The sequence below is a fragment of the Pan troglodytes genome, chromosome 8 (genome assembly GCF_028858775.2).
Source record: "Pan troglodytes isolate AG18354 chromosome 8, NHGRI_mPanTro3-v2.0_pri, whole genome shotgun sequence".
Taxonomy (NCBI): Eukaryota; Metazoa; Chordata; class Mammalia; order Primates; family Hominidae; genus Pan; species Pan troglodytes.
Genome location: NC_072406.2, coordinates 117,240,004 through 117,261,966, shown reverse-complemented (window position 1 = coordinate 117,261,966; position 21,963 = coordinate 117,240,004). Strand labels below are relative to the sequence as shown.

General features: G+C 40.4%; 1 protein-coding gene across 1 annotated transcript in view; it reads right to left on the bottom strand.

Annotated features, from left to right (window-relative positions):
• SORCS3 (sortilin related VPS10 domain containing receptor 3) overlaps positions 1–21,963 on the bottom strand; it is a 617,030-nt gene that overhangs the window by 109,402 nt on the left and 485,665 nt on the right. Inside the window, exons 8-9 of the mRNA XM_016919295.4 lie at positions 11,020–11,109; positions 2,690–2,869 (exon numbers count right to left, since the gene is read on the bottom strand). Of these exons, the coding sequence (XP_016774784.1) occupies positions 2,690–2,869; positions 11,020–11,109 (270 nt within the window). The remainder of the gene's footprint in view (positions 1–2,689; positions 2,870–11,019; positions 11,110–21,963) is intronic.

Genomic DNA, 21,963 nt, shown 5'->3' with positions numbered 1-21,963 from the left:
GAGTGGTAACGTTGAGAAGAAGAACTGCGCATGTACAGCTCATCCCCATCCCCCTGCCCCTCTTTTAAGGATCTGCCTGCACAGATCACATCCTTTTTACATCAGTGCTGCGGTATCATAGGAACAGGCTTCCATAAGACAGTCTTTGATTTATCATTTCTGTCTGGGACTGAATGGATGAATTCAATTCTGGGGTACAGCATTATCAATCCCACTTCCTTGTGCATAATTTTTAAAAGCAATAAAGCTGTGTTTGATATCCATTTGTCTTGCCCTTTGTTGCTGTCCTAATCGGTTCCAGCATTGGCCAGGTAAATAAGGAACTTTGTTTATGGACCCCCTCAAAACCCAACAAACTAGATTGCAAACTCTCTGAAGGTAAAAACTAAGTCATAACTCTCCTGCCTTCCTCATGAGCTTGAACACAAAGCAGGGGTGCGATCAATCCTGCTAAAATTGAATGGAAAACAAGATCAAGAAAGCTGTTTTATTTTTAAAGTTGCCCTGTCTGTTATGTCTTCTCTATAGATGCGGTGACACCATGCATTTTTTTCTTCAATAAGACTGAAAACACAAGACCAACTTAAGCGGAAAGAAAAAAATTGCATGTATCTGGGCACATTCTTCATTTTGATTCATGCCTCATTCCATATCACTGTGTCACACTGTTGTAAATGACCAAGGAGTTTCAGGCACCCCTTCTTAGAATAAGAGCAGCATAGTGGCAAACTCACCCACTGTACCAAGAGGATCAGAGACACAAGAATTTCTTGACTGCAAGGTCATCTGCAGCAATGCCCACCCACCCCTATTTGGGTCTGGTCACAGGGACATGAATCACAGTCTTATCTCTATGGCTTTACTTGTACAAACAGGAACTTGGAATGGCCTCAGTCCTGGGAACATTAATCCAAACCCTCCCACAAGATGTGACTTATTGTCCAATAACAAAGTTATATTTCTGCCTCCTGGTATGGTTAGAGGCATAGAAATGTAAGCTTCCCAAAGGTATTTACTCCCCTTAGTCATCTCTACTAGTCTCCACACCTCTGTAAAACAATCTGGAACATTTCCAAAACTGGGACCTTGTTGTTTAAGGGAATTATTTCAGCACTTGTCAGTTACTCTCTAGGAAATCAGTGTATTTCTACTGATTTTGTTTTCTACCCTATGACATTCACTCCTTCTTTTAAAATGTACATTCATTTGCCCCATGCCTTTATGTTATCATCTCTCTGCCTAACAGAACAGGTGCAATCTTAAATATTTCTGCCACTCTCAGTGTATTAGTCCATTCTCACACTGCTACAAAGATACTATGAGACTGGGTAATTTATGAAGAAAAGAGGTTTGATTGACTCACAGTTCCGCATGGCTGGGAAAGTCTCAGGAAACTTACAATCACAGTGGAAAGCAAATGGGAAGCAAGGTATGTCTTATATAGTGGCATGAGAGAGAGAGGAAGTGAGGAAGTTCCACACTCTAAAACCATCAGCTCTTGTGAGAACTCACTCACTATCATGAGAACAGCATGTGAAAACCACCCCTATGATCCAATCACCTCCCACTAGGTCCCTCCCTCAACACGTGGGGACTACAATTCCAGATGGGATTTGGGTAGGGACACAGAACCAAACCTTATCACTCAGTAACTGAGTAGCCAACTTAGATACCAATTTAGGGCTGCTGGGACTTTGACAGGCACTGCTTAGAAGAGACCACTATAAAGTAGAAACCCATGCATGTAGCCACTCCCACTCCTCAATAGGAAAACCCACAAGGGAACAGCTCACCCAGCTCTGAGGCCACCACCCAGAATAGACAACGTATCTCTTTCTGTGAATGATCTCAACCATCACAGTCTGTATGGGTGTGGCCACCGGTTACTGGTGAATATTGGATAATGAGACACACCTTCATTGCTCAACTCAATCCTTCATATCCAGGTGGTCAGTCAAGTTCCTTCACTGGGTCCAGGACTGTCAAAGGCCACACACTGTCACTATAAAAGGTACCATATCTTTTAGGTCACTGAAAATGGTTTCTTTTTTTCTCTCTTTCTCTCTACAGTTACTACATGGAGTCACTTGGTTTCTTAGTAAATTATTCTTTAATTAGTTATCACACTTTTTAACAAGCTTAATATAAGTGACACACTTATGTCAAGGCCAGTTTTTTACCCTGCATAGATGTTGGCATCTGGTGGAATCTTAGAAAAACTCTCATTCCCACCACTGATATTCGCTTTTATTTTCCCATAAAATTTGTTCATAAAACAGGACTTTCCAAATAATTTAAGGCACATAAGTAGCACCACTCTCTCCATTCAGGGTCCACAAAAGCAACACAGAGTTTACAAAGCTACTTAAAAAATCACCTAGGCCAAATACCTTAATTTCTGTCTGGTAATCAATTGTTTATACATACAAGAATACTAACTTTGTTGAGTCAGCCACTACACTAGATGCAGTATATCCATAATCTCTCATCTCACAATAATCTCCTTGGTAAATATTTTATCTCTATTTTACTAGAATTGAGGCATATAGAAGTCCCTTGCCCAAAGTCATACAATTGCTAAGTGGTACAGCTGGAATCTGAACCCAGAACTCCAGTGCTTGTGTTTATACCATTAAAACTCATGAAAAAGAGAGACAGACCCAAGGGAAGGAGAATTTTGGCTACATACCTCATACAATTCAATAATGATGTTCCCCATTAGACCTCTGCTGCTCTTGATGTTCTCCATGGCCAGAGTGAAGTAAATCCCACGCGTGTCTGAGATGTAGAGGTTGTACGTGTCGTTCTGGTTCCATTCTTGGACCGCAGCAAATACTTGGTTCTCATCTGTACTGATGATGTGCATGTCCTGAAAGAAGATGGAAGGCTTGTAAGGCAGCAGATCTCCATATCTCTCTGCCCTTTGGGATGCCAAGTAATTACTATGACTTATGAAATTGCTGAGAAAAAGCTTGAGTTATAGGCAATGTCAAACAATTCCATGTTGAACCAAGGCTATAAATTATAAGCTTCATGATTTCTGTTCCTTGCTAAGTGACAGCAAAATGGGTGTTAGGGGCTTTGGTTGATATCGTTTCCCACGGCTTTCAAGGATTCATCTACTTTCATTTTTTATTGTTATACCTAAAATTTAAGAGTTAGTGCCAACAGAGACAGACACCCTTGCTAAAGGAAGCTCACACATGCAATGAAGACAGAGCCTAACTTGTCATTAGATATTCATTTATGTTTTTAAATTCTGTAGTATGGTGGTTTACACACTTTTCTTTAAAATCTTCAGAGTCATGAGGATTGCCAGAAATGTGGCATGGAGGTATAACCAATGAGTGGGGCTCTAGACCTGCAATCCTGTTTCAATCAGAGCAGAAAAAATTTGCATCTGTTGTATACAGTGGAATTCTGTGTAATATTTTAGGAACAAAAGGTAAGGGAGGTTCTGCTGCCAATGAAATTATGTTGAAGATCACTGATATAGAGAAAAGGATACTCAACCTGGAATTTAATGTTCTGGGTCAAAATACAAGCACTGCTGTAAGTAAGCTGCATGATGCTGAATGTGTCAGTCTCTCTGAACTTCAATTTTCTCACCTAGTGAAGAGGTTGGATTTCTTTGGGGACTATTCTATGCCATCTAAATGTATTTTTTCAATTAAAAATGAAAATAATTTTGTGAGGGAGGTGGTATGATTATTCCCATTTTACTGAAGAGCAAACTCAGGCACACAGAAGTTTACCAATCTGTTTCAGATTATATGGCTATCAGATGGCAGAACCAGGTTTTAAACCTCTGTGGTCTGACTCCAACATAATGGATGGTTTCCAGTCACTGGATATATCACCTCTAGATTAGAGATTTCAAACTGATGACTCATGAAGTAAATATGAATCACAAATGTTTAGCTTGGCCATATTCTGTACCAAAAACCAGAGTCTCTGGTCTTTCAGATGGAGTCAGGACCCCAAGTTAGGGTCTCAGCCCTCTATATCCATATGTTCTTACGGTCCGCCACTTACATACTGATGTTAACTTCCTGGGTCCTGACATCACTTTAGTTTTAATCCCGGACTGGATCATTTTTATTTTTTTAATTAAAAAAAAATTTAAAGACAGGGTCTTGCTCTGTCTGGATCATTTCTAAAATCACACCTAGTAGTTTACAATGCCAAATAATTTATAGAAGCCCATTTGCCTGTGTAGGTAGGCACTGTACAAAGATTATCACAAATTTAAGCCCTTACCTAGAGAACTTACACAGTCAGGAGGACATGGATAATCATTTGCCAAAAAATGGAAGGAGTTAAAAACTGCATAAACATACTGGTGTATATGCCAAAGAGTAATAGATAGCAGAAGGAAAGGCAACTGTGTTGCTGTGATGGAAAGCACTGGTAAAAGGATGATGGGGGAGTGGAGCTGACTGTAACTTAATAATCAGGCAGGGTCTAGCCTTTACTGTGTTTGACCAACCTTTCCTAGAAACCGTTTCAAGTAAAAAGAAACAGCAATGTCTGTAATGTCAGCACCACAGAGAGCTCCTCCAAGATGATTTATAAAGGAGTAAACCCATTTGATTTGGACAACCTGGAGGTGAGAGAAGTAGAAAAGCAAGTTCTGGATCTTTTTATTGAAGATTCTTTGTCAAATCTCAGCCTCTGGCCTTGAACTGTCTGGGTCACCTTCACTAAGACCTCACTTGCTCATTTGTGCTTACACACCTTGTAGAATTACAGGTTCCTGCTGAGCTGCTTGAAAATGGGAAAAAAAGCTTACTCTTAAAAACCGTGTGATGAAGTCGTGTTGTGTTGGTGTGGAATGAATGCCGAAGAACCCAGTAGGAGGGGAAATCACAGCTGCAGGAAATACGAATTAAATTCACTTACCCTGTTAAAAATGCAATAGAAATGCCTGGTTTTTCCCAGATGTTTTGGTCATAAAAATGAATGAGCTAAGTTATTTTAGACTAAACTAATGTAAAAGAAATGGGAAAAGAACAACTTAAAACACCAGGGCATGGTCAGGATTAGAGGCAGCCAGGTTTGCTGTGAGTGCATATTAGGTTAATGCTGTCCCGGGGCTGTGTCACCTGGTGAACAAGTGCTCCAGGCTCTGGAGTAAGACTGCTCTCTGGTACCCAGAATTCTGAGATATCTGTTTGATAATTCCTTAATTTGCCAAAGCTAATAAATGACATTACTAAGATATAAACCTATAATTTTATCTTAATTTAAACCTAATCTTAACCAAGAAGCTAACTTTTAAACACTGTATCAGTGGGGATACAACTTTGGTGTGCATCAAAATGACCTAGCAATCTTAATAGCATGCAGACTTGTACTAAGAACATTAACCTAAAATGTACATACAGCAAACCTGGCTGCCTCTGATCCTGACCACCGCCTGAAATTATAATTCAGTATGTCTGGAGTAGACCCTTAGATTCTTCCATCTGAACAAGCCCTCCAGATGATTCTGGTGCATCTAAGTTCAGGGAATCACTCTTTGAAACACTCTGAAATATATAACCTTTGTCTAAATAGGTCTTTATGGTTGAATGGGGTCAACCAATAATAATTAGAACATTCAGTCTTCAAGAAAAAGAAAAGAATAATTAGCTAAAATTGGTCCAATAGAGACCTGAACAATAATGAAGCTTATTTCTTAAACTGAGTTACCTCAGTTTAGCTCCATAGCATATGTCATTGCCTTACTTGTTGGTCCTGAGAACATGCAGGGAAAACTTTGGTGTTAAAGAGAGAAATCCAAGGAGGGAAAATGCAATAAGAGTAAATTTAGACTGGGACTTTACTAAACTTGGAACTTGAAAAGCATCAGACATAATCACATACATATTTATATTTGGAAAGCAATTATAAATAACATTCCATGTCTGCCCTGCCAAGACAATAATTTGGGAGAGTTATGATTGCTTTTGAAAACTAAAACCTGTGACTTCCTAGGTGAACAATGGTGAAAATACTTCACTGATGTTGAAACATTCTCTTATAATCTAGGCCTAATGTAACTTTATTCATTATATAAATACCCGTGTTATTAAGCATCTGCCATGTGTCAGACAACGGAAATAGAGAAAAAGTAAAACCTGCCCTCAAGAAGTTGTCTTCTGATGGTGGAGACATCACATACTCTAGTGGCCTTTCTCAAATTTGACTAAGTGCTATGATAGAGGTGCTAAAAATGGTGACTGGAGTACAAATGCTTAGAGGTGACAATGAGGATGGAACAGTCAAGGAAATGTGTGGGAATCTGTATCGCATAAAAGCAGTTTCCCTCTGGAGGAGGTGAGGCAGACAGTGGGTAACATCATAAGGGGTGCTATGGCACACCTAACTTTTGCCCAAAGAATAGCACAAAATTATCACAAGATTTTAAGCAAGAGAAAGGCATGATTAGAATTGATATATACAGAGATTTAGTTAGAGAGGATAGGGATCCTTGCACGATCAAATTAATTGCGGAAGCATTGTGAAGAGAAGACTTAAGAGGGGCAATGCTAGAGGCAGGGAGAAAGGCTTAAAAGGCCCCAGCAACAGTTCAGATAATAACTCAGGAGGGCCTGAACCAAGGAAGCCGGTTCTCCATGAGGTCCCCAGGAGACAGACTGGTGAGATAGTAAGGAGGTAAAATCTACAGCGGGAGAAGGGAGTAGGACAAATATATAATGCTTCAGATAACGTGATTTATGAAACTCCTCTTTTCCTTTATAGCACTCATTACAATTATAATTAAATAGTATCTTATGTAATTATTTGTTTGATGTCTGTCTGTTTCATTAGATTATAAGATCCCGAAGAGCATAAACTATGTTCTCTGATGTATCACTTTATCTCTAATACTCACCAGAGTGTCTGGCACATGGTAGACATCCAACAAAAGACTATTGAAGAAATAAATGGAGTGTATAAGTAAACATAGTTGAAAGACGGGATATAAGGACTATAAAGTGCAGACTAGAAACTTAGTTTCCAACCTTGGTTAAATGGGATATCTTTAAGAGGATCTACATCAAATAGGCAGTTGGATATGTGGTCTAGAGTTCAATGGAGAGATATGGGCTGGGGTTGTAGATATAGGAGTCACCACTATTGAAAAAAAGTGAGGGATGAAGTCACCTAGGAGCCATGCAGAATACAAGAAGAACTTAGGAACACCAACATTTAGAGAGTGGTAAGAAGGGGATCCACAAAAACAAATCATAAAAAAAAACTACCAAAGGGAAGAGTATCAAGTATGGATTATTTTCATCAGTATCAAATGTTCCAGAATGGTGAAAAGCAATAAAGATGTAGAGGCATCTATTTGATTTGGCATGCAGGTGGCCACTGTAGCAATGGCTAGGATTTTTAGTGAAATAGTGGATAGATGGATGTACAGGCAAAGAATATACAGCAGTAGGCTGAAGAGAGAATAGGGAGTAAGAAAAGAGGTTAGAATTACAGATAACTCTTTTGAGAAGTGTGGCCGTGACACAGCAGTGAAGGATAAATCAGTATTTGGGGAAATGTAAAAACTAAGGAAACAAAAGGTTAATATCATTGTTATTATCATTATAATGAATTTTCTAAGACATATTTCCCTTTCCTCTCTTTTATTATTCAAAACAGAATTAACCATATTCTACTGTCAAATAAAAAATGAACCCAGACTTAGGTAAGAAGAGATTTTATTTGAAAAGACTTGCAATACCTGCAAGCACCTTGAAGTGAAGGCAGAAAAGAATGACTTTTATGGGAAAAAGTAAAAGAAAACTAGAAATAACTGGGTGTGAAAAGTAGGGTGTGCAGGTGGCATGATCGAGCAATTGAACAGGAAATTTTCTTTGGGGTCAGCTGATTCTCAGAAGGGCTGTTAAGGGGGGCTGTTCCTCATTGCCATGCTTGCTTCAGCTCCCGTTGGTTACACAAGCTCAAGAGTGGGTCAAAGTTCAGGGGCTTGAGGAAAGAGAAAAGCTGGTTTTAAGTTTGAGCAAGTCAAATTAGCAGGCATTTTGTCCAGATTGGCCAGCAGGACAACATTTTAGCAAATCATGTATGAGAAAAAGAATGGGAATCTGGTCTTATTATAGGTAAACAAGACAGACGTCTAAGTCTTATCAAGTCATATGGAGAGAGGGGGTCTGCAATAAGCCATTTCCCAAACACGAAAGGGTGCAGAATTTCTTAACCTTGGCTGTTTTCCAGGAGCACAGGGCTCAGGCAAAGATCAACATTTTTACTTCCAACCTGAATCCCATACAGAAAGAAACAAAAATATTTTCTCTTGTAGAAACAATTTATTAGAGTAGTAAGTTAAGAATAAGTCCAGAATCTAAGAGACAAAAGAGGGTATATCAGGCTCAGCGTGGTAAAGTGAGGGTTTAAGGCAATATTGAGTCCAAGGTCAGTCTGGAATGTGATCCCATTATGAACACTGATCTCCATGTAGGACAGGTTAAGAGCCTCAGTATTATTTCCGCCCAGACCAAAACCATTCCTTAGATTTGTCGAACACTTTACACTTGACTAACAATGAGCCATTCATTAAATCCTCACAACTCTGTCAAACAATATTAACCCCATTTGACAGATGTGAAGACCTGGGCTCATGGATAAGTAAGTGGTAGAGCTGGAATGAAAGCTCAGGGTCTCTGCTCATAAGCTCGCCTGTCTTTTCCCTAGGTTACCTGCTCCCTATCACCTGCCCCATGCCCTCTGCTGCTGTGTGCTTTTCATGCCTGTTGGACTAGGAGCACCAACCTGATGCCCAGGGACTGAGTTATGGAGGGCTCAGCACAAGGCTGTGGCTCCTAATAATGCTCCTCATTGTTAATGGCACTCATTTCATTCTCTGCCAAACACTACAAAGCTATGGAGTACCCCAGGAGAGCATACTCTGAACATGTAAGCTGGGAGCAGAGGTGCGAGGGCAATGATGATAGGGAGCTTTTCATGCCTTTGTTTCTAAGCAAGCCACCTAAAAGCATCCACGGCACTGCATGGAACAGCAAAACTTGCTTAAAAGCCATTTTCATTTTTAAACAATGGAAAGAACCAATCTCCCTCCACCCTCTCTGTCCCCACCTCTTCAGCTTTCACTATGAAAACTTGGGCCAGCACTGGCTAATAAAGGGGATCGATAACCATCCAGCTATTTTCACAGCAGCCCTCATATTAATGAGAAGCTGCTCTGGATGAGGCTCTATAAAAGGGACTAAGCGGATGGCATTCCACCACAATAAATTGCCTCGGGGTTGCTAATCATTAACAGAGTGTTCTAGGGTTGTGATCAATTCAGGGCCTCATTTGTCCCCACCTGCAGCCACACTGTCCAGGGGAGTGAATGGTTGGTTTTCCTGAGAAGGTTAAAAATACATAAAAGATGCACAAATACAGAAACAAAATAATCCCTACCTCAGGGAGATGGCTTGGAAAGTTCCCTAAACTCATTTCCTAGGCTTAGAAACATGGGAGACCTTCCGGTTACTGTAACGGGGCATTCTCCTTTAGAAAGAGCATAACTGTGAATTTCCCCTTTCTAACCTTCTCCACGCTGGAATATCTCTTTCCTGTTTGGGTTTAGAATATCTGATGGGTACATCCTGCAAACACAATACTATACAATGGTCCCATAAAGCTTATCAGAGAGAGGGTAGAGAAAATGGGAAATGGGTTCCCATGGCCCCTGAAGCTACTTAAAGTGGTCTCTACTGACCTTATCAGCCTCTCTGCAACCCAGTCTCTCAAGGTGGCTTCCTAGTTTGTTGAATGAACGGTGCTGTCTCTTAAAATCGAGCCTATGCATATATTTTCTATCAGCTTCTCCCCATCTTTGTTTGCAGAATTAACTCCTTTATTTTTCTTGTATCAACTTAAACATCACTTTTTCTAGGAAACTGCCCTCACTACCCATAGTTGACTAAAACCACCTTTTATGCCAAGATGGCCCTTGAACTTCTATAACACTCTCATACCTATCGTTGCTTATTCAGTATCTTTTTTTTCCAGAACATAACATCCATGAAGACAGGGACCATTTGTGCCTTATTCACTACTCTATTCGTAGAGTTTAGTTCACAGAGGAAAAGTTAAATGGAGAAAGAATAGTTGAACGGATGCATAAAAGAGTAAATGAATGAATACACGCATGCATAAATTAATGAATGAATAATAACAACTGGGGGTAGGAAATTATCCACTTTCTCATGCCATAATTCCTCCACCTCTGTACTCATTTAGTCTTTCATAATATGTTCCTTAGTACCAGCTTAGAGACCCAAGTCTTTGCAACATTACACCTGATATGTGTCCAACCTGAGATTTTACTCCTTTGTAGCCTCATTAAGTGATGCAATTATAACCTGTCCATTTTCACACTGAGGTTCTAAGGTCCATCTCCCTCCACAAGCCAATGTTCACAAGGAATGGGGTCCCCAAACTAAGCTTTATGATTTTTCAATAGAAGAGTTAAAATGCCAACATTTGATATTAACATTCTATTAATTTACCCCTTTTTAATTACTCATGGCGGCAGGGGGAGTAGAAACATAGGCAATACATTTTTATTTAGCCTTAAAATGTAGAAAGAAGCAATAAAACCACCAGACTTATCTGTGCACTTTTATGCACACTCATATAGCATCTGTCCTCCTGCTGAGTTTGGCCTTCTATTTGGTGATAAAGCCCTTTGCAAAAGGGAGAGCCCCTCAGAGGAGATTCCAAAGCTAGTGTTCCTTTCATTACTGCCCCTGGGAAATGACCCAAGGTTATACCAGACCTTTGAGTTACAGGAAATCAAAGCTCTTGGCTGGTACCCAGCTGAGACAGGAATACAGAATCCAGGTTGTGCACCATTAAGGGAGGCCAAACGACTTGGTGGTGAGTGAGTCTAAATGCCAGCAGTCCTTCCAAACAGATAAAACCTCCCAGTAGCCCAACAAAGCAGCCTCTCCAACCCTCCCTTTGCCTAGAGGGACCCAGGACCGCTAGTGGTGCATGCAGTACCTTTGGCAACGAGTACTTAGGCAGCTTTATCTGAGCAAAGGCCTCTCTTCGATAAGACACGTAGTAGCTGGCTCTTCCACTAGTTGTTACCTAGATTGTGGGGGAAACACAAAGAGATCAGATGAGGCCACAGATCATGCACAAGTTGGAAAGTATTAGCTCTTCTATCAACAACCACAATGGGTTTGTAATTACCTTTTAGAGAATATTCCTTGCTGGCTTTGGGTCTCTAATCCCATGGCACTCTGAGTTGCTCCCACTGCACAGTGCTTAGATCACAGGTGGGCAATTACAACAATCTTTCCCACTGGCAGATTCTCCCTCAGAACAGAGACTGACTCTATTTGGTCACTGTGCTCTGCACATGGCACATACCTAGTAAGTATTTTCAACTAAAAACAGAGAAGCTACCAATGTGGGCTACACCCATGATCTATTTATTCTTTTTTAATTGTTTATTAATTCATTCCAACCATAACATAATTGTCAAATGTATTTTTCCTGGATCTGAATAATTACTATTGTTCAAAGCTCTCATTATTTTGAAACATAATCTCACTTCTGATCTAAGCACAGATTTCTTTCCTTCATATTTACAAATCCATGTATTGAGCAGATATTTATTGACTCTTTCCACGTACAAGATACTTAAAAACATCAAAAGTTAGAGGAAGAACTCCAAATTTGAAATTCAGAAGTCCTGGGTTTGAGTCTGAACTCTGTTATCTCTGGCTAGAAGGCTCAGGGACAAGCCCTGTAACCTCACTTGTGAAAGGATAGATTCTTAATGGGAGGAAAGTGGAAACCACGCCAAGAAATGATCCTCTGGCCAGGGCCTGCTGAAAAGCCCTGCCAACATGGCACAGCTCTGCAGATGGCTGCTCTCGGCCCAATTATCCTAACTCAGGGGAAATTAATATTCACAGGAGAAGATAACATGGCTTGTTCAGAGAAAATAGCAGGACAACAATAGCAACCAGGCTGCTGCGCTGAGGAGGCAATTACCCGAGGCACATGCTTCATTCTCACTAAGGTCCAAGCACAGGCTGGAGACAGGCCAGTCCTCCCAGTCTGATCCAAATCTGACAGCCATCCACAGGCCCTACTGGGAGCAGAAGAGCTGTAACATCTCTACTGAAGCCACCCATCTCTCCTCATTCGGGGAGGGAGATGACTCTCCCACGGCTACCCCTTGCTCTGCACAGATCGGAAGTCCACAAAGCAGGCACCACACGCTGCCAGGTAGAGCAGATGTCAGAGTCAGCATGAACGCAGAGACTTGGAAAAACTTGGTGCAAAGGCTTATGCTGTGAACCAAGAAGAGAGACTGGTTTTCACCCTGATCTTCAGGGAGAAACATCTACATCTAATTACCATCATTCTTGCCTTGTATTTCAGGACTTTAAAACTTTTTTATTTTGATACAACATCTGTTCTTAATCTATATTGTTGTGTGTTGGCTTAGAGGTGGGTGTTGCTATATTAAGATCAATAGGTTGCTCTGAAGCCTTTTTCCATTTCCAAATAAGTCTCAAGTGCATAAAATATCATCCTTAGATCTGAACACATAGTCACCATTAGTTCTCACATGATTGTATGTATTTAATTTGGTTTTACATTTAATTAGAAAACCAACACATGTAAACATACCTGCTAACCCAGAAACTAGATCAATAGTTTTTAAACTTCAGCATGCATCAGAATCACCTGGAAAGCTTGTGAAAACACAGACTACTGAGGTCCATCTGCAGAGTCTCTGATTCAATAGATCTGAGTTGGGGATCAAGAATTTTCTAATAAATTTCCAGGTGATGCCAATGCTGCTGGTCTGGGAACCACACTTTGAACACCTCATAACTAGACTTTTAACAACAATTTGCATAGACCTCTGTGCTCCTCACCTGCCCTGACCCCCTGCCTCTCAGATGTAGATATGTTCCTGAATTCTGTGTTCACAATGATGAGAAAGGTGGGGTTTTTTTTAATTTGAGGTGAAATTCACATACTCTAATAATTTTAAAGTGTACAATTCGGTGTCTTTTAGGACATTCACAGTGTGTGATCCAGCCAGACCCTCTATTTAGTTCTAAAACATTTTCATCACCCCCAAAGGAGTCCTTATACCTGATGACAAAGCTTTTATACTCCCAAAATATATCATCTGGTCACCTATCATATGTTTAATAACCACCTCTCTATAGGTCACCCTGAACCTTACCCTGAACCAAACACATTCATGGGAAAGCAGACCGGCATCCGAGAAGGCAAGTCCCATTCCTGAATGCTGGCCAGAGATCATCAATTAAAAGGGGCTTCTCCTTGGAAGATCCAGCTGCCTCAACAGGGAACACAATGATAGCACACTCCACCTCCTATCAGAAGTCCAGGGCAAGGCTGGGAGCATTGGGGTTTCCAAGTCACCAACGGCCAAAAGAGAATAGAGTGGTCCCTTTGACAGCGTGATCAGCCCCGCAGCCTTGAGAACTCATCCTCCCATGTCTATTAGAGCCCTGCACAATCACAGACTCTCTTACAAGCTCACACACAACCCAGGAAAGTTTGTGCTTGAGTAAATAATGAAGATAGAAATTATACTTTAAATGTTTAAATGCATTGTCCAATGGTCCAAAACATAAAGGGGCTATATGAAGGCCACAGAGCCCTGGGGTCTCCAAGTACCTCTGATACTGTAGTATCTCCCAGAGATACCAAGCTTCATCCTGCCAATCTCCCTTTGTCCTGACTGTGTCCTTCTCCGTACTTGCCAAAATCCAACTGATGCATTAAACCTCCGTGTAAATCCTATGAGTTCATGGAAGGGTTTTTGAATGCTACCAATTCATTCTAATTTCTCCTATCTCTCAATTACTGAACTTTGTTCTTTTCATTTCTATAGCACTTTCAACATTCACTCTCATGGCACACACATTCCTATAATTATTCTTCTATAGTTTATTACAAGGTTGTGACCTACTTCATTCCTAGACAATGCTGGTTCTGTGGTTTGAATGTTTGTGTCCCTTCCAAAATGAACGTTGAAAATTACTCCTCAATGCAACAGTATTAAGAGGTGGGGCCTTGAGGACATGACTGGGACATGAGGACTATGCCATCATGAAGGGATCAGTGCTTTATAGGAGGGCTAGAGAAAATTAGCTAACCCTCTTTTTTCCCTTTCATCACTTCTGCCATGTGAGGACACAGTGTTCAAGGCACCATCTTAGAAACAAAGACCAAGCCCTCATCAGACATCAAACCTGCAGGGGTCTTTGTCATGGACTTCCCAGCCTCTACAGATGTAAGAAATAAACTATGTCGTCTAAATAATTTTGCTATAGTAGCAGAAATGGTCTGAGACAGAAATTGGTACTGAATTGGTATTGGTATTGCTATAACAAATACCTAAAAATATGACAGTGGTTTTGGAACCAGGTAATGAATAGGTGTATGAACAGTTTTGAAGTGAATACTAGAAAAATACCCTATATTGCATTAAACAGCGCATTAAGGGCAATTCTGGTGAGGACCCTTCTTCAGAAGAAGTGGGGAGCTGTAGAAAGAACTTAAGTATCCTTAGAAATTACTTACCTGGTCATGAACAGAATACTTGTAGAAATATAGACGGTAAAGGTAATGCTGTTGAAGTCTTAGATGGAAATGAGGAGTAAGGTATTGGAAATTAGAGGAAAGGTCATCCTTGCTATAAAGCGGCAAAAAACTTGGCTTAATCATGCCTGTGTCTAAAGATTTGTAGAAGGCAGAAATTGTAAGCGGTGTACAAGGATATCTGGAAGAACTATCAATGCAAATGTGGAGAGTGCTGCATGGCTTTTTTTGACCATTTATAGTAAAACGCAAGAAGAGAGACATGAATTAAAGGCAGCTTACAATTGAAAGGGAAACAGAACTTAAAGATTTAGAAAATTCTCAGCCTGGCCATGTAAAGTTTAAAAAGGCAAGTTTGAGAGAGAACACCAAGGGTGTGGCCAAGGGACCATTGATAAAATTAGTACAGCTAGAAGGCAGCCAGATGCTACTCATCAGATCAATGAAACAATGGCCCAGAAGGCATACCAGAGATCTTCCAGGCTGCCATGCTCATCACAGGCCCAGAGTGCCAGGGCCTTGAGGGGAAAACAATTTGAAGGGAGGAGCCAGGCTCCCATGGAATGTTGGGGCTGTCTGTCCAGTACTACCTCAAGTCTCTGATCGCCACATTCTGGTGCAGCTGCATGGACTCTAATCTGTCACAGCTACTACATGTGCTATACCTACCCAAAACCATGGGTGCAGGGTCCCCTAGAGCCTTGGAGACCCAATCCTCACCCCATGGTCTGGAAGGTGGGACATGGAGTGAAGAAAATTATTCTTAAGCCTCAAGATTTAAGGTTGTTTACCCTGTTGGGTTTTGGACTTCACTGAGACTTGTTACTCATTCCTTCCTTCCTTTGCTTGCTTTTGAAATTGGAATGACTGTCCCATACCTGTCCCACCATTGTATTTCAGAGGCACATAACTTGTTTGATTTCACAGGCTTGCAGCTGGAGGGGAATCTGCCTCAGGATGAATCTCCTTGAGTCTCACCCGCATCTTATTAAGATGATACGCAGATGAGACTTTGGACCTAGATTTTAAAGTTGATGCTGGAACAAATTAACACATTTGAAGCTATTGGGATGAAATGAACGTATTTTGCATGTGAGAAGGACATAAATTTGTGGGGCCATGGATGGAATGCTATGGGCCGATTGTTTCTGTCCTCTCCTAAATTCCTGTTGAAACTTAATCCCCAATGCAACAGTATTAAGAGTTGGGGCCGTTCAAGAGGTGATTAGGCCATGAAGGCTTCTTCCTCAGGAAAGGAAAAGTGCTTCATAAAAGGGCTGGAGAAAACTAGCTAGGCTTCTTTTTTTTTTTTTTTTCCTTTTTGTCCCTTCTATCCTTCTGCCATGTAAAGACTCAGTATTCATGGCATTATCTTGGAAGCAGACACCGGGCCTTCACTAGATATCTAACATGCTGGTGCCTTAATCTTGGGCTTTCCAGCCTTTAGAACTGTGAAAAATAAATTTCCATTGTTTATAAGCAGAAAGGGACTGAGAGAGCTGGTCTTCTGGCAGATGACCAGTGGATACATAATAATAAAAATAATAAGACAGTCATTAATTGAGCACATCTACCACACTCCAGAACTGCACATAGCCTTTATGAAAATTACCTAATTTAATCCTCATAACAACCCTACAGAGGTTTTGAGTGACTTGTCCCAGATAAGCCAGATCTGAACCTCAGAAAGTTTGGCTCTAAGCCTATGCTCCTCCTTCTGTGACTAAGAAGAATCCTCTGTCCATCTTTCTTATTTCACTGCAATAACACAATAGATTATCTTGATTCCAACATCTTTTGTGAAAAACTTTTTAAAAATCTCTGTAATTGACATGCATGTCTATGGTTTTGTTACCTTGCATTTCCGGAAAATCTGTTTTGACACTCGGGCTGTATTTTTAAATTTTATTTTGTGAGACAGGGTCTCACTCTGTCACCCAGGCTAGAGTGCAGTGGTACAATCATGGTTCACTGAAGCCTTGACCTGCCCAGCTCAAGCAATCCTCCCACCTCAGCCTCCCAAGTAGCTGGGACTACAGGCAAAACCACCATACCTGACTAATTTTATTTTTTTATGTTTTGTAGAGACTGGGTCTCCCTCTATTGCCCAGGCTGGTCTCAAAGTGACCAAAGCCACTCCTGGGCTCAAGCAGCCTTCTGCCTCAGCCTCCCAAAGTGCTAGAATTGTAGATATGAGCCACTGCATCTAGTCTGGTGCTATATTTTTAAAATAATATCTTCTTAGGAGAGCAGAAGTAAGGTAATAAAACTAACAGTAATAATAACTATCATGTAAAGAATATTTCATACAGGTCAGAAAACTGAAGCTGAGAGAGAGCAACTAATTTGCCCAACATCATATAGCCTTTCATTGTTACAGCCAGAATATAAACCTGGGCGTTCTAACCCTCGCCTACATCTGAACCCTTATAAACCTGGGCTCTCCAACTCTAGTCTGTACCTGAAACCTTAACCAGGAGTGAGCACACCTCATAGAGGCAGGTATGAAGCAGGGGGTCAATATTTATTCACTCACTGAATAACAGATTGTTGGAATTAATCTGCTTAAGCAGAAAGACTTTGAGTTTGGTTTCCTCCATTGGATACTGACTAAAACACAGATGTAGTGAAGAACTCTCAACTCCTGCCTGGTTCCTGGATGGTCAAAGGAATTTATTTTCAGATACATCGCACACCCCTTCAGGGCAGAGTCCTCACAAAAGCAGGAATTTATTTTCAAAAGATCGCACACCCCTTCAGGGGCAGAGTCCTCACAAAAGCCGGCTGATGCATTTGCTGCTTCACAATGTTAGGGTAAAAGCAGGCTGATGCATGCATTTGCTGCTTCTCTGTGATCCTGTGGCTCTCTGGCACACAAGAAAGAAATAAAGTTTAGTGACTATTAATCTGTTTTGATGAACTTTTCTCTTCTTTACTAGCAAATTTGCTGGCATTGTAAATCCCAAAGATTATTACCACTTTTCCTTTCGGTGACACCTTTTATTTTATATTTGATGAATGTCATCCAATTATTTGCTCTGGGCCCATCCGTCATGCTAAACACAGAATTAGCTGGGTCTTTTCCTTACTAATGACTGGCTCGTTAATCTGATTTTCTGGATTTCCATTTTACAGGTTTAATTGGGCTCCTGGCCAGTGAAAATGATTCCTTTGGACAAATGCATTGGCTATTAAACACATCTATCTCTTCTGACTTGTTCCCGCTCTTGCTGTGACCAAGCCTAACCTGACAGATCCTTTATTTTTTCATTTATCCTTGTTTCTGGATGATGGCTTGCCCTGGAGGAAAGACAGAAATCTGCCCCCAAAAATTAGAACCAAAGGGCCTTGAGTCATTTCCTAGCTCCCGTTGGGAATTTAGAAGTTGAGCCTATTTCTGTCACAGGAGAAAACTTAAACTGTTTCTAGAATTTATAAGTAGACATAGGTAATCTTAGAAGAGAGTCAGAAGCAAATATTTTTGAGTATCTATTCTATATTGGGTGCTTTACTTTCATGATATTATTTAATATCCACAATAATAATTATTATTACTATCATTATTGTTAATAGCATTACCAGTACCATACATGGTAAAGATATTAATAATATTTTTGAGCATTTATTATATGCCAACCATTCCTGTGTACACATTAGCCTTCTATTTTATGTACAGGTGGGGAAACAGGTGTAGGAAAATCATATAACATACTCAAAGACACACAACAAATAAATGGTGGAGCTGGAATTTGAACCCAAGTTTATCTGACTTTTAAAGGTTTTGCTGGTCCTTCAGGCTATGTGAAATTTCCAAACCTCTATGTGGAGGGGAATGGGTCCCATGTCACTTAATTTCCAATTCCCAGAAAATATGTTCACTGATATAGTTTGGATGTGTGTCCACACCCAAATATCAGATTGAAGTATAATCCCCAATGTTGGAGGTGGGGCCTGGTGGGAGGTGATTGGATCATGGGGGCAGATGTCTCATGAATGGTTTAGTACCATTTCCCTTGGTACTGTCCGTGCGACAGTGAGTTCTCGTGATAGCTGGTTGTTTAAAAGTGTGTAGCACCTCCCCTCTCTTCTCTTGCTTCTCCTCTGGCCATATTATGTGTCTGCTCCTCCTTTACCTTCCGCCGTAATTGTAAGTTTCCTGAGGTCTCCCTAGAAGCCAAGCATCATGCTTCCCATACAGCCTGCAAAACCATGAACGAATCAAACCTCTTTTCTTTATAAATTCCCCAGTCTCAGGTATTTATAACAATGCAAGAACAGACTAATGCACCCACGGCCAAGGCAGATGTTTCTATGTGAGGGTTCCTATCAATTTCCAAGTTCTGAGAAATCAATGCTACATTGTCGCACAGAAGTGCTTGGTGCTGCTATGGGAATTTGTGAATAAGAACCATAATTGGGCTTACACGAGAGCTGTCGTATTAATAAGAAATGACATGTGGAAGCTTTTCCAGTTAGAGGATTGTGCTGTATCGAATATTATGTGATTAATCTGTCTAAGCCAAGAGAAATGACCACCTCTAAGGGTACATCTTAGTTACTTCTCACACTGCCTCTGCAGTGTTTCCTCCTCTTTAAAGAAACAAAAGGATCAGCCAAGATGTTATGATGCACAATTGACTTTTCTAATTCCTTTGCTCATTAATTCAGTTCATATTATTTATAATAAATCTTGACTTTTTGGGGCTTTTCTCTCTCCACTTCCGTAATTCCTTCAAAGATTATATTTATCTTAAGAACAAAATAAAACAAAACAGGCTTCCAAATATTGGACCATAGGAGTCTATAAACAGCCACAAGTTTCATCAGGAAGTTGCAATACATGTCAGTCTGGCCCTAGAGTCTTATGCGTGGATGAATTAGTTGCTTCTGCCATCTTGAGCTGATTTTCCAACACTGCTTTCCTAGGGACCACACTATGAGTCAGAATAAAAAGTGTGGTACAGCATTTGGAACAACATGGCATCCTATCAGCATGTCATCTCCTCTGTTAGACTGTTTGACTTTGAATTTAGTGTTTGTCTAACTGGTGTTTGCTCATTTTATGTCCTTGAGGCTCTGCAATATTGATGCAGTTTTATCTGCCTAGAAAGACTGGGTCTATTACCCAACATCACACTATGGCTGAGCCTCCTTTGAAACAGATTTGCACATAAAATCTTTTATTGGTGCCCTAACATAATAGCCCCCAAATAGTTTCACCAAGAATAGACATGAGATAATAAGATAGTTGACACTGAAGCCAATATTGCTCTGGGTGTGTGTGTGTAGGGGAGATGCTGAAAGGAAGATGCATGCTGAGGTTGTCAGCACACTCACTGGTCAATAAATACTGACAGCACAACTGCCACTTTCAGCAGCCCTGCCGAGCAACTTCTTGTACCCTTCACTGCCTTTTGTTAATGCTAGTATGGCAGAGAAAGAGGGTGGGTTAGGAAAGCATGGGACAAAGAGTTTGGGTCTAGACCACACACAAGACTAGAAGAAGAATTAGCATGCCTGACCCTCTGACACTGTTCCTTCAAATACAATAAAGGGTCTGGACTCAATCAGTTTCCAATTGCATAGTAAGTAACAGAGCACATTAGTTGGGATCTCAGACCTGTGTTTAAATCCCGCTCATACCACTTTCTGGTTTGGTGACCTTGTACAAGTAATTTAACCTTCCTAATTTTCTCTCATGGAAAACACAGATATTAGTACTATCAACTGACAAGTTATCATGAGGATCAAATATAATTCAATATAGAAAGAGCTTTAGCCTTGCATCTGGCACATAGCACGTACTCAATGCATATTATCTGAGCCAGCAGAACTGGAGGCAAAAATGCCTGCACCAGTCTAACATCTTAGAGGCCTTCTGGAGACTGACTATGGTGGCAGTTTATGTATGCAACCTGGAGGCTTCAAGAGGTGCTGGGGTAGCCATGTGTGCCACCTGATCCCAGTTGATCAGGGATAAAGGATAGAAATTCTCCTTGCCCTCAGCCAAGATGAATTCCTAGAGGAAACCACAGATAGAGATCTCCAAGAGACTTGACTATTAATGGCTTCGAGACTTATCTTTGTGTTCTGGCTTTCATGATTTAGATGGAGGGGAAGAAGTTCTTAGGATGCTCACCTGAGCTTTCAAAATGGAAGTCCTTTGCACTTTCTCTTTCCTATTTGTGTGTGTGTGTGTGTGTGTGTGTGTGTGTGTATTTGAGTGGGTAAAAAAGCAAAGATAAGGGCAGAAATACAAAAGGACAGATACGAACTTGAATTATCATTATCATCCTAGTGTCCAAAATTCAGGAGCATTTGAAGACTCCCAAATAATGTAATAAGAGCTAATACTTTCAGTGTTATAGATAAGGACGCCAGAGCTTCAGGCGAAAGAAAAGGAAGGCACTGCCCATGAAACCTCTAAAGAGAAATCTTCAAACTTGCTATCAAAACATTGCCCCCTCTCTGTGCTCAAAAATGGTTCTGTTCCTTGTGGACTGTGGATTGGTAGGGTTTTGTAAAAAAAAAAAAAAAAAAAAAGAAAGAAAGAAAGAAAATGGAGCTGAGAGGAGGTTAAAGAAGATATTGCAAGAGATCTAGCTTATATGGTTGTCCAATACTTGTATAAGTTTTTCATTCAACTTGACACATCAAATGGCCTAATTCCTTTTTATGGGTGGACACTATGAGGTCAATTATTTAAATGAAATATACTCAAACTAGGTACTAGCCTCTTTGTTTTCTATAGTATCCCAGTACTTCAGAAAATAAAATCAAAATGGTGAGAGAGGAGAAGGGAAAAGGTGGAAGGTCCTGTTCCTTCACATTGTAACATCTGTGATTTTATTTTCAGCTCCATCATTTATTAGATGTGCAATTTTAGGCATTGTAACCCATCTCCTGCAGTTTGGGGGTTATTTTCAGATAAAAAAGGAACTAGTTGTAGTTATCTTTCTCTCACAAGATTCTTGTGAATAAACAACATAATAAAATGCTTTCATGTAACCAGAAAATGCTCTACAAACACAATGATTAGATTGTTATAATAGACCTATGGTATGTTCCCAGGAACACAAGCTTTTAGAAGTGTATTCACTGACAAATTATGCTGTTGATCCATAAATTCCCATCCTAATGATTGCGTGGGGCACTGAAATTTGCCGATGTAGCTTCAACTATGCACAGAAGGAAGGGCTAGAGGCAATACATAATATGAGAAGGAGAAGCAGAAAATGATGGCCACAGCTATAGAACAGAAACATCTTCAGCCACAGGGGATGAAGGACAGGTGCATATAGCTGCTTAGAGAATAATTAATTTTATTGACATGTTCAA